This window comes from Bufo bufo, chromosome 2 (genome assembly GCF_905171765.1).
Source record: "Bufo bufo chromosome 2, aBufBuf1.1, whole genome shotgun sequence".
In the NCBI taxonomy this organism is placed as follows: Eukaryota; Metazoa; Chordata; class Amphibia; order Anura; family Bufonidae; genus Bufo; species Bufo bufo.
The window spans coordinates 506,749,568-506,765,111 of record NC_053390.1 but is presented as its reverse complement, the minus strand read 5'-3'; the positions used below and the strand labels follow the sequence as shown (position 1 = coordinate 506,765,111).

The 15,544-nt window shown below is 44.4% G+C and overlaps 1 protein-coding gene across 1 annotated transcript; it reads right to left on the bottom strand.

Moving 5' to 3' along the window:
• Window positions 1–12,775: 12,775 nt before the first annotated feature.
• On the bottom strand, window positions 12,776–14,404 carry LOC120990950. The gene has a single exon (XM_040419841.1). The coding sequence runs from the start codon at window positions 14,402–14,404 to the stop codon at window positions 12,776–12,778; it is 1,629 nt and encodes a 542-aa protein (XP_040275775.1).
• Window positions 14,405–15,544: the final 1,140 nt, after the last annotated feature.

Genomic DNA, 15,544 nt, shown 5'->3' with positions numbered 1-15,544 from the left:
GATTTTTTTCAAATAAAATAAATTTAAAAAAAGTATACATATTAGGTATCGCCGCATCCGTGACAACCTGGTCTATAAAATATCACATGATCTAACCTGTCAGATGAATGTTGTAAATAACAAAAAATTAAAACGGTGCCAAAACAGCTATTTCTTGTTACCTTGCCTCACAAAAAGTGTAATATACAGTAGAGCAACCAAAAATCATATGTACCCTAAACTAGTACCAACAAAACTGCCACACTATCCCGTAGTTTCTAAAATGGGGTCACTTTTTTGGAGTTTCTACTCTAGGGGTGCATCAGGGGGGCTTCAAATGGGACATGGTGTGAAAAAAAACAGTCCAGCAAAATCTGCCTTCCAAAAACCGTATGGCATTCCTTTCCTTCTGCGCCCTGCCGTGTGCCCGTACAGCAGTTTACAACCACGTATGGGGTGTTTCTGTAAACTACAGAATCAGGGCCATAAATATTGAGTTTTGTTTGGCTGTCAACCCTTGCTTTGTTACTGGGAAAAATGGATTAAAATTAGGGGTGCACCGAAATTCCGGCAGCCGAAAATATCGGCCGAAAATGCACCTAATCCACTTCGGCCGATATTGTTACATATCGGCCGAAAATATGGGGTGTGGGATTTGTCACCCACCATCTGCGGGCGGGCGCCGGGCGGGCGGTTTACTTTGTCACTGCATCTTTATTTTACCTTACAATCGTGACGCTCCAGTAACTAACAACTCTGCAGGCAGAACGGAGGCCGGCGTAACGTCACTTACTCACGTGACGCGCCTGCTCCGCCTCCTTCATTCATAAAGTGGGCGGAGCAGGTGCGTCACGTGAGTAAGTGACGTTACGCCGCCCTCCGCTCTGCCTGCAGAGTTGTTACTGGAGCGTCACGATTGTAAGGTAAAATAAAGATGCAGTGAGTGATGCTGTGAGCAGCAGGGCCGGGGCTGTTATGGGTAGGGGGATCGGTCTATGGCACTGCTATGGGGAGGGGGGATCTGTGCACTGTTATGGGGAAAGGGATCTGTGCACTGTTATGGGAAAAGGGATCTGTGCACTGTTATGCCCATAACAGTGCACATATCCCCTTTCCATAACAGTGCACAGATCCCCCTCTCCATAACAGCGCCACCCACAGATCCCCCTCTCCATAACAGAGCCACCCACAGATCCCCCTCTCCATAACAGCGCCACCCACAGATCCCCCTCTCCATAACAGCGCCACCCACAGATCCCCCTCTCCATAACAGCGCCACCCACAGATCCCCCTCTCCATAACAGCGCCACCCACAGATCCCCCTCTCCATAACAGCGCCACCCACAGATCCCCCTCTCCATAACAGCGCCACCCACAGATCCCCCTCTCCATAACAGCGCCACCCACAGATCCCCCTCTCCATAACAGCGCCACCCACAGATCCCCCTCTCCATAACAGCGCCACCCACAGATCCCCCTCTCCATAGCGCCACCCACAGATCCCCCTCTCCATAGCGCCACCCACAGATCCCCCTCTCCATAACAGCGCCACCCACAGATCCCCCTCTCCATAGCGCCACCCACAGATCCCCCTCTCCATAACAGCGCCACCCACAGATGAATTTCATTCATGAAAAAGAATTATTAATAAAATCATTAAAAAAAAGTATTTTAAAAGTATTTGGGCAAAAAGGCAGTTTCGGTTTCGGTTTTCGGTCAAGGGCATCCTGAATTTTCGGTTTCGGTTTCGGACCAGAATTTTCATTTCGGTGCACCCCTAATTAAAATGGAAAATTTGCCAAAAAATTTAAATTATGAAATTTCATCTCCATTTGCCAATAACTCTTGTGGAACACCTAAAGGGTTAACGACGTTTATAAAATCTGTTTTGAATACCTTGAGGGGTGTAGTTTCTTACAAACCGGATTCCAAAAAAGTTGGGACACTATACAAATCGTGAATAAAAACTGAATGCAATGATGTGGAGGTGCCAACTTCTAATATTTTATTCAGAATAGAACATAAATCACGGAACAAAAGTTTAAACTGAGAAAATGTACCATTTTAAGGGGAAAATATGTTGAATCAGAATTTCATGGTGTCAACAAATCCCCAAAAAGTTGGGACAAGGCCATTTTCACCACTGTGTGGCATCTCCCCTTCTTCTTACAACACTCAACAGACGTCTGGGGACCGAGGAGACCAGTTTCTCAAGTTTAGAAATAGGAATGCTCTCCCATTCTTGTCTAATACAGGCCTCTAAATGTTCAATCGTCTTGGGCCTTCTTTTTGCACCTTCCTCTTTATGATGCGCCAAATGTTCTCTATAGGTGAAAGATCTGGACTGCAGACTGGCCATTTCAGTACCCGGATCCTTCTCCTACGCAGCCATGTTGTTGTGATTGATGCAGAATGTGGTCTGGCATTATCTTGTTGAAAAATGCAGGGTCTTCCCTGAAAGAGATGACGTCTGGATGGGAGCATATTTTTCTGCATTGATGGTGCCTTTCCAGACATGCAAGCTGCCCATGCCACACGCACTCATGCAACCCCATACTATCAGAGATGCAGGCTTCTGAACTGAGCGTTGATAACAACTTGGGTTGTCCTTGTCCTCTTTGGTCCGGATGACATGGCGTCCCAGATTTCCAAAAAGAACTTCGAATCGTGACTCGTCTGACCACAGAACAGTCTTCCATTTTGCCACACTCCATTTTAAATGATCCCTGGCCCAGTGAAAACGCCTGAGCTTGTGGATCTTGCTTAGAAATGGCTTCTTCTTTGCACTGTAGAGTTTCAGCTGGCAACGGCGGATGGCACGGTGGATTGTGTTCACTGACAATGGTTTCTGGAAGTATTCCTGAGCCCATTCTGTGATTTCCTTTACAGTAGCATTCCTGTTTGTGGTGCAGTGTCGTTTAAGGGCCCGGAGATCACGGGCATCCAGTATGGTTTTACGGCCTTGACCCTTACGCACAGAGATTGTTCCAGATTCTCTGAATCTTCGGATGATGTTATGCACAGTTGATGATGATAGATGCAAAGTCTTTGCAATTTTTCGCTGGGTAACACCTTTCTGATATTGCTCCACTATATTTCTGCGCAACATTGTGGGAATTGGTGATCCTCTACCCATCTTGGCTTCTGAGAGACACTGCCACTCTGAGAAGCTCTTTTTATACCCAATCATGTTACCAATTGACCTAATTAGTGTTAATTGGTCTTCCAGCTCTTCGTTATGCTCAAATTTACTTTTTCCAGCCTCTTATTGCTACTTGTCCCAACTTTTTGGGGATTTGTTGACACCGTGAAAATTGGAATCAAGGTATTTTTCCTTTAAAATGATACATTTACTCGGATTAAACGTTTGATCTGTCATCTACGTTCTATTACAAATAAAATATTGACATTTGCCATCTCCACATCATTGCATTCAGTTTTTATTTACAATTTGTTTAGTGTCCCAACTTTTTGGGAATCCGGTTTGTAGATGGGGGTCACTTTTATGGAGTTTCTACTCTAGGGGTGCATCAGGGGGGCTTCAAATGGGACATGGTGTCAAAAAAAACAGTCCAGCAAAACCTGCATTCCAAAAACCGTATGGGATTCCTTTCCTTCTGCGCCCTGCCATGTGCCCGTACAGCGGTTTACGACCACATATGGGGTGTTTCTGTAAACTACAGAATCAGGGCTATAAATATTGAGTTTGGTTTGGCTGTTAACCCTTGCTTTGTAACTAGAAAAAATTATTAAAATGGAAAATCTGCCAAAAAAGTTAAATTTTGAAATTGTATCTCTATTTTCCATTAATTCTTGTTGAACACCTATAGGGTTAACAACGTTTGTAAAATCAGTTTTGAATACCTTGAGGGGTGTAGTTTCTTAGATGGGGTCACTTTTATGGAGTTTCTACTCTAGGGGTGCATCAGGGGGGCTTCAAATGGGACATGGTGTCAAAAAAACCAGTCCAGCAAAACCTGCCTTCCAAAAACCGTATGGCATTCCTTTCCTTCTGCGCCCTGCCGTGTGCCCGTACAGCGGATTACGACCACATATGGGGTGTTTCTGTAAACTACAGAATCAGGGCCATAAATATTAAGTTTGGTTTGGCTGTTAACCCTTGCTTTGTAACTGGAAAAAAAATATTAAAATGGAAAATTTGCCAAAAAAGTGAAATTTTGAAATTGTATCTCTATATTCCATTAATTCTTGTGGAACACCTAAACGGTTAACAAAGTTTGTAAAATCAGTTTTGAATACCTTGAGGGGTGTAGTTTATAGAATGGGGTCATTTTTGGGTGGTTTCTATTATGTAAGCCTCGCAAAGTGACTTCAGACCTGAACTGGTCCCTAAAAATTGGGTTTTTTTAAATTTCTGAAAAACTTCTAAGCCTTGTAACATCCCCAAAAAATAAAATATCATTCCCAAAATGATCCAAACATGAAGTAGACATATGGGGAATGTAAAGTAATAACTATTTTTGGAGGTATTACTATGTATTATAGAAGTAGAGAAATTGAAACTTGGAAATTTGCAATTTTTAAAAGATTTTGGGTAAATTTGTTATTTTTTTATAAATAAAAATGAATTTTTTTAACTTAATTTTACCAGTGTCATGACGTACAATATGTTACGAAAAAACTATCTCAGAATGGCCTGGATAAGTCAAATCGTTTTAAAGTTATCAGCACTTAAAGTGACACTGGTCAGATTTGCAAAAAATGGCCAAGTCCTTAAGGTGAAATACGGCTGAGTCCTTAAGGGGTTAATAAGCCGCAGATGATGTCCCTGGGATTATCCGATGGAGGTGGGGGGGTTTGGGGTGCCTTGAGGAAGCAGTACGCGAAACGCGCGTCGGGGTGTGGAGGTGCATGTCTGTGGTGGAATATTTCTTCTTGGTCAGTATAATGCCTATGACTATGACTTATCATATGTTGGTCAGTTCTTTCACCTAGTGTTGTGATCTATCTATATATCATCTATGCATTTAGCCTGGTGAATCCTTGTTTATCACTTGATAGTCTTTGTGAAGATCTTACTCTTAGTGATGGACGAACATCTGCCGGGACGGGTCCCATTCATTTTAATGGCAGGTGAACCTGAAAAAACCTTCAGCTCATATTTGCAGCCAAGAAATAATTACTAGAAGTGCACAAATAGTCCCACAACATGAACAGTGACATACCAGATGTATTATTCGAATTTGCGATCTCCATTCATTAATTTTTTCAATGCTAAATATCGGCAATATCATTTTCGCGTACGCGCATGCGCAATTGCACTATACAGTACCCAAATGCACTCTAAAGAAAGTATATTAGTATATAGCACCCCGCTTCAATCAGTTTTTTTTTGGGGGGGGGGGGGTGACTGGTATATCACACCAGTAGAAATTATTTGTTCCAATAACGCTTGTCCCTCTATATACAGTCAGGTCCATAAATATTGGGACATCAACACAATATTAACATTTTTGGCTCAATACACCACCACAATCGATTTGAATTAAAACGAACAAGATGTGCTTTAACTGCAAACTGTCAGCTTTAATTTGAGAGTATTTACATCCAAATCAGGTGAATGGTGTAGGAATTACAACAGTTTGCATATGTGCCTCCCACTTGTTAAGGAACCAAAAGTAATGGGACAATTGTCTTCTCAGCTGTTCCATGGCCAGGTGTGTGCTATTCCCTCATTATCCCAATTATACAGGGAGTGCAGAATTATTAGGCAAATGAGTATTTTGACCACATCATCCTCTTTATGCATGTTGTCTTACTCCAAGCTGTATAGGCTCGAAAGCCTACTACCTATTAAGCATATTAGGTGATGTGCATCTCTGTAATGAGAAGGGGTGTGGTCTAATGACATCAACACCCTATATTAGGTGTGCATAATTATTAGGCAACTTCCTTTCCTTTGGCAAAATGGGTCAAAAGAAGGACTTGACAGGCTCAGAAAAGTCAAAAATAGTGAGATATCTTGCAGAGGGGTGCAACACTCTTAAAATTGCAAAGCTTCTGAAGCGTGATCATCGAACAATCAAGCGTTTCATTCAAAATAGTCAACAGGGTCGCAAGAAGCGTGTGGAAAAACCAAGGCGCAAAATAACTGCCCATGAACTGAAAAAAGTCAAGCGTGCAGCTGCCAAGATGCCACTTGCCACCAGTTTGGCCATATTTCAGAGCTGCAACATCACTGGAGTGCCCAAAAGCACAAGGTGTGCAATACTCAGAGACATGGCCAAGGTAAGAAAGGCTGAAAGACGACCACCACTGAACAAGACACACAAGCTGAAACGTCAAGACTGGGCTAAGAAATATCTCAAGACTGATTTTTCTAAGGTTTTATGGACTGATGAAATGAGAGTGAGTCTTGATGGGCCAGATGGATGGGCCCGTGGCTGGATTGGTAAAGAGCAGAGAGCTCCAGTCCGACTCAGACGCCAGCAAGGTGGAGGTGGAGTACTGGTTTGGGCTGGTATCATCAAAGATGAGCTTGTGGGGCCTTTTCGGGTTGAGGATGGAGTCAAGCTCAACTCCCAGTCCTACTGCCAGTTTCTGGAAGACACCTTCTTCAAGCAGTGGTACAGGAAGAAGTCTGCATCCTTCAAGAAAAACATGATTTTCATGCAGGACAATGCTCCATCACACGCGTCCAAGTACTCCACAGCGTGGCTGGCAAGAAAGGGTATAAAAGAAGAAAATCTAATGACATGGCCTCCTTGTTCACCTGATCTGAACCCCATTGAGAACCTGTGGTCCATCATCAAATGTGAGATTTACAAGGAGGGAAAACAGTACACCTCTCTGAACAGTGTCTGGGAGGCTGTGGTTGCTGCTGCACGCAATGTTGATGGTGAACAGATCAAAACACTGACAGAATCCATGGATGGCAGGCTTTTGAGTGTCCTTGCAAAGAAAGGTGGCTATATTGGTCACTGATTTGTTTTTGTTTTGTTTTTGAATGTCAGAAATGTATATTTGTGAATGTTGAGATGTTATATTGGTTTCACTGGTAAAAATAAATAATTGAAATGGGTATATATTTGTTTTTTGTTAAGTTGCCTAATAATTATGCACAGTAATAGTCACCTGCACACACAGATATCCCCCTAAAATAGCTAAAACTAAAAACAAACTAAAAACTACTTCCAAAAATATTCAGCTTTGATATTAATGAGTTTTTTGGGTTCATTGAGAACATGGTTGTTGTTCAATAATAAAATTAATCCTCAAAAATACAACTTGCCTAATAATTCTGCACTCCCTGTAAAAAAGGTCCAGAGTTCATTTCAAGTGTGCTATTTGTATTTGGAATCTGTTGCTGTCAACTCTCAAGATGAGATCCAAATTGCTGTCACTATCAGTGAAGCAAGCCATCATTAGGCTGAAAAAACTAAACAAACCCATCAGAGAGATAGCAGAAACATTAGGCGTGGCCAAAACAACTGTTTGGAACATTCTTAAAAAGAAGGAACGCACCGGTGAGCTCAGCAACAACAAAAGACCCGGAAGACCACGGAAAACAACTGTGGTGGATGACCAAAGAATTCTTTCCCTGGTGAAGAAAACACCCTTCACAACAGTTGGCCAGATCAAGAACACTCTCCAGGAGGTAGGTGTATGTGTGTCAAAGTCAACAATCAAGAGAAGACTTCATCAGAATGAATACAGAGGGTTCTGCACAAGATGTATACCATTGGTGAGCCTCAAAAACAGGAAGGCTAGATTAGAGTTTGCCAAACAACATCTAAAAAAGCCTTCACAGTTCTGAAACAACATCCTATGGACAGATGAGACCAAGATCAACTTGTACCAGAGTGATGGGAAGAGAAGAGTATGGAGAAGGAAAGGAACTGCTCATGATCTAAGCATACCACCTCACCAGTGAAGCATGGTGGTGGTAGTGTCATGGCGTGGGCATGTATGGCTGCCAATGGAATTGGTTCTCTTGTATTTATTGATGATGTGACTGCTGACAAAAGCAGCAGGATGAATTCTGAAGTGTTTCGGGCAATATTATCTGATCATATTCAGCCAAATGTTTCAGAACTCATTGGACGGCGCTTCACAGTGCATATGGACAATGACCCAAAGCATACTGCAAAAGCAACCAAAGAGTTTTTTAAGGGAAAGAAGTGGAATGTTATGCAATGGCCAAGTCAATCACCTGACCTGAATCTGATTGAGCATGCATTTCACTTGCTGAAGACAAAACTGAAGGGAAAATGCCCCAAGAACAAGCAGGAACTGAAGACAGTTGCAGTAGAGGCCTGGCAGAGCATCACCAGGGATGAAACCCAGCGTCTGGTGATGTCTATGCGTTCCAGACTTCAGGCTGTAATTGACTGCAAAGGATTTGCAACCAATTATTAAAAAGTGAAAGTTTGATTTATGATTATTATTTTGTCCCATTACTTTTGGTTCCTTAACAAGTGGGAGGCACATATGCAAACTGTTGTAATTCCTACACCATTCACCTGATTTGGATGTAAATACCCTCAAATTAAAGCTGACAGTCTGCAGTTAAAGAACATGTTGTTCGTTTCATTTCAAATCTATTGTGGTGGTGTATAGAGCCAAAAATGTTAGAATTGTGTCGATGTCCCAATATTTATGGACCTGACTGTACCTGCAGTATGGCAGCAGAACCGCACACAACAAATGCAATACAAATACACTATAATATACTTTCTATCCATTACAATATATATAAAGATAAAACGTAACTTTTAATAATGTTATTATGAGGGTCCAGTCACACGTCCGTAAGTGTTTTGCGGATCCGCAAAACACGGACACCAGCAATGTGCATTTCCCAATTTGCGGACCGCACATCGCCGACACTATAATAGAAAATGCCTAATCTTGTCTGTAATTGCGGACAAGAATAGGACATGTTCTATTTTTTTGCGGAAACAGAAGCACGGATGCGGATCCGCAAATGTGGATGCGGACACCACATTCCAGCCCCATTGAAAATGAATGGGTCTGCACCCGTTCTGCAAAATTGCGGAACGGATGAGGACCCATTTTGCGGACTTGTGAATGAAAATAAATTTAATTTTTAAAGTTAGGCAAAAAGCATAGATGTGGTAAGCAATAATAAGTGCTCGGCGGCACCAAATCTGAAACCATATGTCCTACCACAATCAGGGGGGTTCCAGTGCACATCCATGAATCCTGGAGGGAAAGCAAAAAACATCTATCCCTGGGCTAGATGATTTGGTATTGAAGGACAGGATGGGCAAAGAACCTGATATTGCCCTACAGGGGGGTGCTATTCTGGCCCCGATAAGAGCGACCCCGTCCGGAACCTTACCCTATATAAAAATGGCCCTAGTTAGCCCCTAGCCGCTAGGCCCCTGACTTCCAGGTGATCACTATATAGATCTATGTGTTTTTGACTCATTATAAAAGTATATTATAAGTATATCGCACCCCTCTGTGTATCACACCTATCGATAGCACGCCTATACAGAGTAGTTATAATGAGGACTGTGACATCACCTTCAATATATCGACCCCTTGTGATCTCCGCGTGTACTATTATCGTTTACCCACAGTACCTATTACATGAGTCACATCGAGCGCTTCAATTGACCAAAGTGCTATACCTGTGAAATAAACAGGCAAAGATCAACCACAATAAATAGTTGTGTGGTTAGACTTTAGCACTACCAACCAGCTATCACAGGACCAGCCTGCCCCTATCATGAATACAAGTCATACTCTGCTGTCAATGGCTAATGCATGCCTTCAGGAATAGGGTTATGTGTATACCTTTGCAAATTTGCATTTAAAATCACACATGTTGTCTTGCTCATTTTCCAAAACAGTGTAATGAGCATTTGGATGTGGTTACAATATCCATATGGCCACATGCCTCTTAGTCACCGCTAGTGATCACTAGCAGCCACTGGGTAAATTGGTTTCAAAATCCATCTTGGACTGATAGTTTTAACGGTTCCTTCTGTCCTGATACCGGATTTTTTTGGTCCAATGACCATTACTCTTTTGCATTGATATCCCGAGGATCTCCAATAGGGCTTTTTGAATAGTTTAAACAATTAGAGAAACCTACACGCCGACATCCATGTTGACCGCATCCCCCGCTCTCTCTAGGACCTACCTCTCCATGATTACTTTTAATATACACCTGCACTAAGGTATTTGAATATTATGTTTGTCACAGATGTATTTGATTCTAATCATGTGGATGATTTAGGAATATATGAATTTATGATTGCTATTTGCTTGGTAATAATGCCCACATCACTGCACTGTATTTATTGGAGTCATGATTTTGTTATGTATATTATGTAATGTTGACACATGATGTTTTTTACGATATTTTGAGATGTTTTTTAATTGATTGGATTAATTAAGACAATCATCGATTGATTATGTGAAGCTGTATAAATATGCACATTGCACTGTCATATGTTGTCACTGCTTGAGAAAGATCCCAGGAAGCGGATCAAAACGTTGCGTGTCTGGTGAATAAAGTCTTCTACTTATTTTTAAAATCTGGGCTCTGCAAGACTGGAGAGCTAGCAAGAGCAGATTTCAACGCTGACAGAGACCTCTCGCAGTCTGCAGTCCAGTTAACTATTTGCGGTAGCTTCTTCTTTGTGAGGTCTGTCAAAGGTTTTGCTAGGTGCTATAGGACAAATTTCCTATAGTTCCCAGCTGTACCTAAGAAGGACATAACCTGCTTTTTAGTCTTAGGGGAAGGCCAATTGGAGATGGCATCTACTTTCCCTGGCTCTGGTTTAAGCGTCCCTCCACCTACCTGGTGCCCAAGGTACTGCACCTCAGACATGCCTATCTGGCACTTTCCAGGCTTGATGGTCAGTCCTGCATCCTGGATTCGTTTGAGCACCTGTGACAGGTGGGTCAAGTGATCCTCCCAGGTCTGATTGAACACAGCAATGTCATCCAGGTAAGCAACGGCAAACCCTTCAAACTTGTCCAACAGCTGGTTCACCAAGCGCTGGAATGTGGCAGGGGCATTCTTCATGCCAAAGGGCATTACCTTGAACTCATAGAGCCCAAAAGGAGTGATGAAGGCAGATCTCTCCTGGGCCCCAGGGGACATGGGAATCTGCTAATTAACCGTACTCAAGTTCATAATGGTTATGTACTGGGCACTAGCTAGCTGGTCTATGCGGGGCATTGGGTACTCATCAAAACGGTGATGGTATTTAGCTTCCGGTAGTCCATGCAAAAGCGTGTGGTCTTATCCTTTTTGGGGACAAGCACTACAGGTGATGCCCACGCACTTTGAGATTCCTGGATCATGCCCAGCCCTAACATTTCCTCTACCTCTCTCTTCATGTCCGCTCTCACCTCTATGGAGACTCGATAGGCCGTTTGTCTAATCGGCAGATGATCCCCAGTGTCCACGTGGTGAGTGGCCAGGGGAGTCCTTCCAGGTCTCCCTGTAAAAGTGTCGAGAAAGGAGTTAAGTACCTCCCACAGCTGGGATTTCTGAAACTCGGACAGCTGTGAGCTAACTACAGCATCCTCAAGGGAACCTACCTCCTGTGCTGCAGCCACTAAATCCGGCAGGGTGTCACCTTCCCCTTCCTCTAGTAAACTGCAGACCGGCAGGACAGACGTATCCTTGTCATGATGCGCCTTGATCATATTCACATGAAAGACTTTGTGCTTCTTGCAACATGATTGATCGTGATGACATAGTCCACGTCATTTAAGCATTCATGAATGGGATACGGGCCCTCCCATGCCGCCTGGAGTTTGTTCTGGGTCATAGGGACCAGTACCCATACCTTCTGACCCACCTCGTACACCCTCTCCCTGGCATTTCTATCGTACAACCTCTTTTGATTCGCCTGTGCCTGAACCATGTTCTCATGTACAATACCGGTCAGTTCCTGCATTATTTCCCTGAATTTTAGAACATAGTCGATTACAGAGACTTTGGGTGAAACCAATTCTCCCTCCCAGGATTCCTTCAGGAGATCTAGGGGCCCCCGTACCCTCCTCCCATACAGGATCTCAAAGGGTGAGAAACCCGTTGAGGCCTGAGGTACCTCTCTGTAGGCAAATAGCAGGTGCGGTAGATAACGCTCCCAGTCCCTCCCATGGGTATCCACAAGCATTTTGAGCATCTGCTTGAGAGTCCCATTAAATAGCTTGCAGAGACCGTTTGTCTGCGGGTGATACGGCCTGGCTACGAGGTGTTGTCTTACAGAGGCTCTGCATAAGATTGGACATAAACTGGGTCCCCTGATCCGTGAGCATCTCTCTGGGGAATCCCACATGGGAAAAGATGGTGAGAAGTGCATCTGCCACCTTGTCAGCCCTGATGGATGATAATGCGACGGCCTCTGGGTAATGTGTGGCATAATCCATGACCGTCAAGATGAAGCGTTTTCCCGAGCTGCTGGGTACGGCCAAGGGCCCCACAATATCCACAGCAATCCTCTGGAAAGGCTCCTCAATGATGGGCAAAGGGATGAGGGGGGCCCGATGCACAGGTCCTGCCTTCCCCATCCTTTGGCACACAATACAGGAATGGCAGTAATCTGCCACATCATTCCCCAAACCGGGCCAGTAAAAGTTATGTTTTAAACGGCTTTTCGTTTTACTTATCCACCACGAGATACCACTAGCTGGTCACCACGACCAGCTAGTGGTATCTCGTGGGCAATCCGTAGGAGTTGCTCATGAAACTGCCGAGGTACCACTAGTTGCCTGTCTTTAAAGATATGCTGTTGGGGGCCAGTGGGAATACTTTGCCTATACAGCCTCCCCTGGTCCCAGGTTATGATTTCTTTGTCTTCCCCCTCAGGGGTCTGACCAGCCATCTCCCGCAGCTTCTGCAGACTGTCATCAGTGTGTAGGGCGGTCTGAAACAAGCAACCGTCTGCGTCTGTGCTGGTGGAGAACACCACATTCTGACTAATACCAGCCCCTGGCTATGGACTGCAAGCTCACTCCGTTTCTTAGCCAAGACAGTAGGGGGCCCGAAACCTAGACCTGAGTTGGTCTCCTGGGCACCCTGACTGCTGGTTACAGAAGAAATGGACACACAATTCTCCCCCTCTCGGTGGAGGAGGGTGGATGTGGATGTGATAGGAACTTCATGCATCTCTATGACATTTCCTGCCACTAAACCGCTACACAAGCCATTATCTTTTGATGGACACGTATCACCTTCTACATTATTGTTAGTTATGCAAACTTCAACCAATGCATTGGTTACTATGTTCAGGTTATCACTAGGCACAGTATCATTATGCAATTCTAGCACATAAGTAAACACAGAGTTATCACATGTAGTAGGCACGGTCTCAATATCACCATATGCGACTGGTGCCACCTCAGATGGGGTTGCACACTCGCCGGCATCCTCCTCAATGTCTGAGGGAATATACCTGGAGACTAAACATCCCAGATCAGTTCCTAGTAGCACATTAGTGGGAATCTTATCTGTCACCCCCACTTCCATCATCCCTATTCCCGCCCCCCAATCCAGGTAAACTCGGGCCATGGGTAAAGCAGGGGTTAGACCTCCAACTCCAGCAACGGTTAGAGTTCTTCCGGGGATGAGGTCTTCTGAGTTGACAAGCTCTGGGTGCACGAGGGTCATCTCGGCACCAGTGTCCCTCTGTCCCATGGTGACTGTGTTGCCCACAGTGACCGCTTGTAAATTGTCAAAAGATGCCCTCTGTTTCCCACCCACAAACAAAACTGCTGGGGATGAAATAGATGGTTTGGGCAAAGGGGTGGTTTTCCTCTTTTCTGTGCAAGCAGTGCTGATATGCCCGACTTGGTTGCACACAAAACACCTGCGGTTATCCACAGCAGGCCTGGGGACTTGGGCAGGGGTAACTCCTCTAGATATGCGAGTACCGGTAAAGGTGTTAACAGGGGGTTTTGCCCCCTTCCAACCTGGCACAGCAGGCTTCCGTGCCTCTGGCACTCGACTGGCAGCACATACATCCGCAAACTGGGCAGCTTTATCCAGGGTCCTGGGCTCCTGTTCTAGGATAAACAGTCTCACTTCCATAGAACAGGTGTGGAGGAACTGGTCCAGAAGCATCAGATCCAAAGCTTCCAAAGTGGTAACACCCCATCCCTGGGTCCACTGCCTGAAATGGTTCCTTAGTCCAACCGCCAGGTCTGAGTAGTTGTCAGTACCTGTGCGCTGTAAAGTCCTAAACTGTTTTCGGTATACCTCTGGGGTGATGTTAAACCGTTGTATTAAGGCATTTTTAATAGCCTCATAATCTTGATCCATAGTCGTGGTCAATGCTGCAAACACCTCCAGTGCTTTGCCTCTTAGTCCTGGAGTCCGATACTTAGCCCATTCTGCAGGGAGTAGCTGGAATTGCCTGCAGACCTTTTCAAAACGTTTGAGGAAAACATCCAGATCACTGTCTTTCTTCATGACAGGGAAGCAATCTAGACAAGGTTTAAAAGATACAGTGTCCGTGGACTCACCCTGGGGTGACGATGAAGCACTTTGTAGCTGCATTTGTTTCAACCTTAGCTGGTAGTCCCGATCTGCCTGGCGTTCTGCAGCTTCTCGCTCTGCTTGGCGTTCTTCTCACTCTGCTTGGCGTTCTGCAGCTTCTCGCTCTGCTTGGCGCTCTTGCAACCACAGCTGCGCCCTCAGATTAGGATCACAGGCACCAATCTGCTGGAGAATTAGAGCTTTGAGCACTGGTACTGTCCCGCCCAGCCAGTTCCTGAATAGGATCTTCTGTCTGTTCCTCAGAGGCTGAAGGTCCCTGCTCTGGTTCCACAGAAAGATGGAACTGTGTTTCAAACGGCATCAATGCTTGTATCAGGTCTGGTTTGTTGTGTCCAGCCATCTCTCCGCACAGAGTACCAGCAGATTAGCTTTGGTCCTGTTCCTATACACATCTGCCATCCTAGCAGCGGTTTTCTCAAATAAAAGACAGGAAAGAAAACAAGAGAAGGGGGTGTCTGTTCTGCAGACAATTAGTATGCACTGAGTCCTTCCTTGTGAACTGTCGTATCCTTCCCAAGGATACTCCAGCCTTTAAGTGTAAGGGTTCATTTATTAACCCAAACACTTAACGTCTTTAACAGTGTAAAAACAAGAACACTATCCCACTGCTTGCCACCAATCTGACATGATCCCTACTCTCAGGTCACGTCCCTGGGGTGAATTATACTAGTGAGCTCATCAAGTTACCACAGAAATTCTCACCCACCTATTCTAGATGACGGAATTATGCTAACTTATTCCCCTAGATTCTAACACCCCAATATTTTATATCACAATAGCTGCCACCACCTATACTATAAGGCAATAGGGGGCTATAGTCTGATATTCTCTCAACCCAAATTTAACACCGTAACACAAGTTATCTACAGTGGATCTAAAAAGTCTACACACCCCTGTTAAACTACAGTTAGGTCCAAATTGGACAGTCCATGATGTGGAGGTGCCAGCAGTGTTAGGCTACTTTCACATTAGCGTTTTTTTGCGGATCCACAATACAACCGCATGCATCCGCCATGAACAGATCCGGTTGTATTACAGTGGATATAAAAAGTC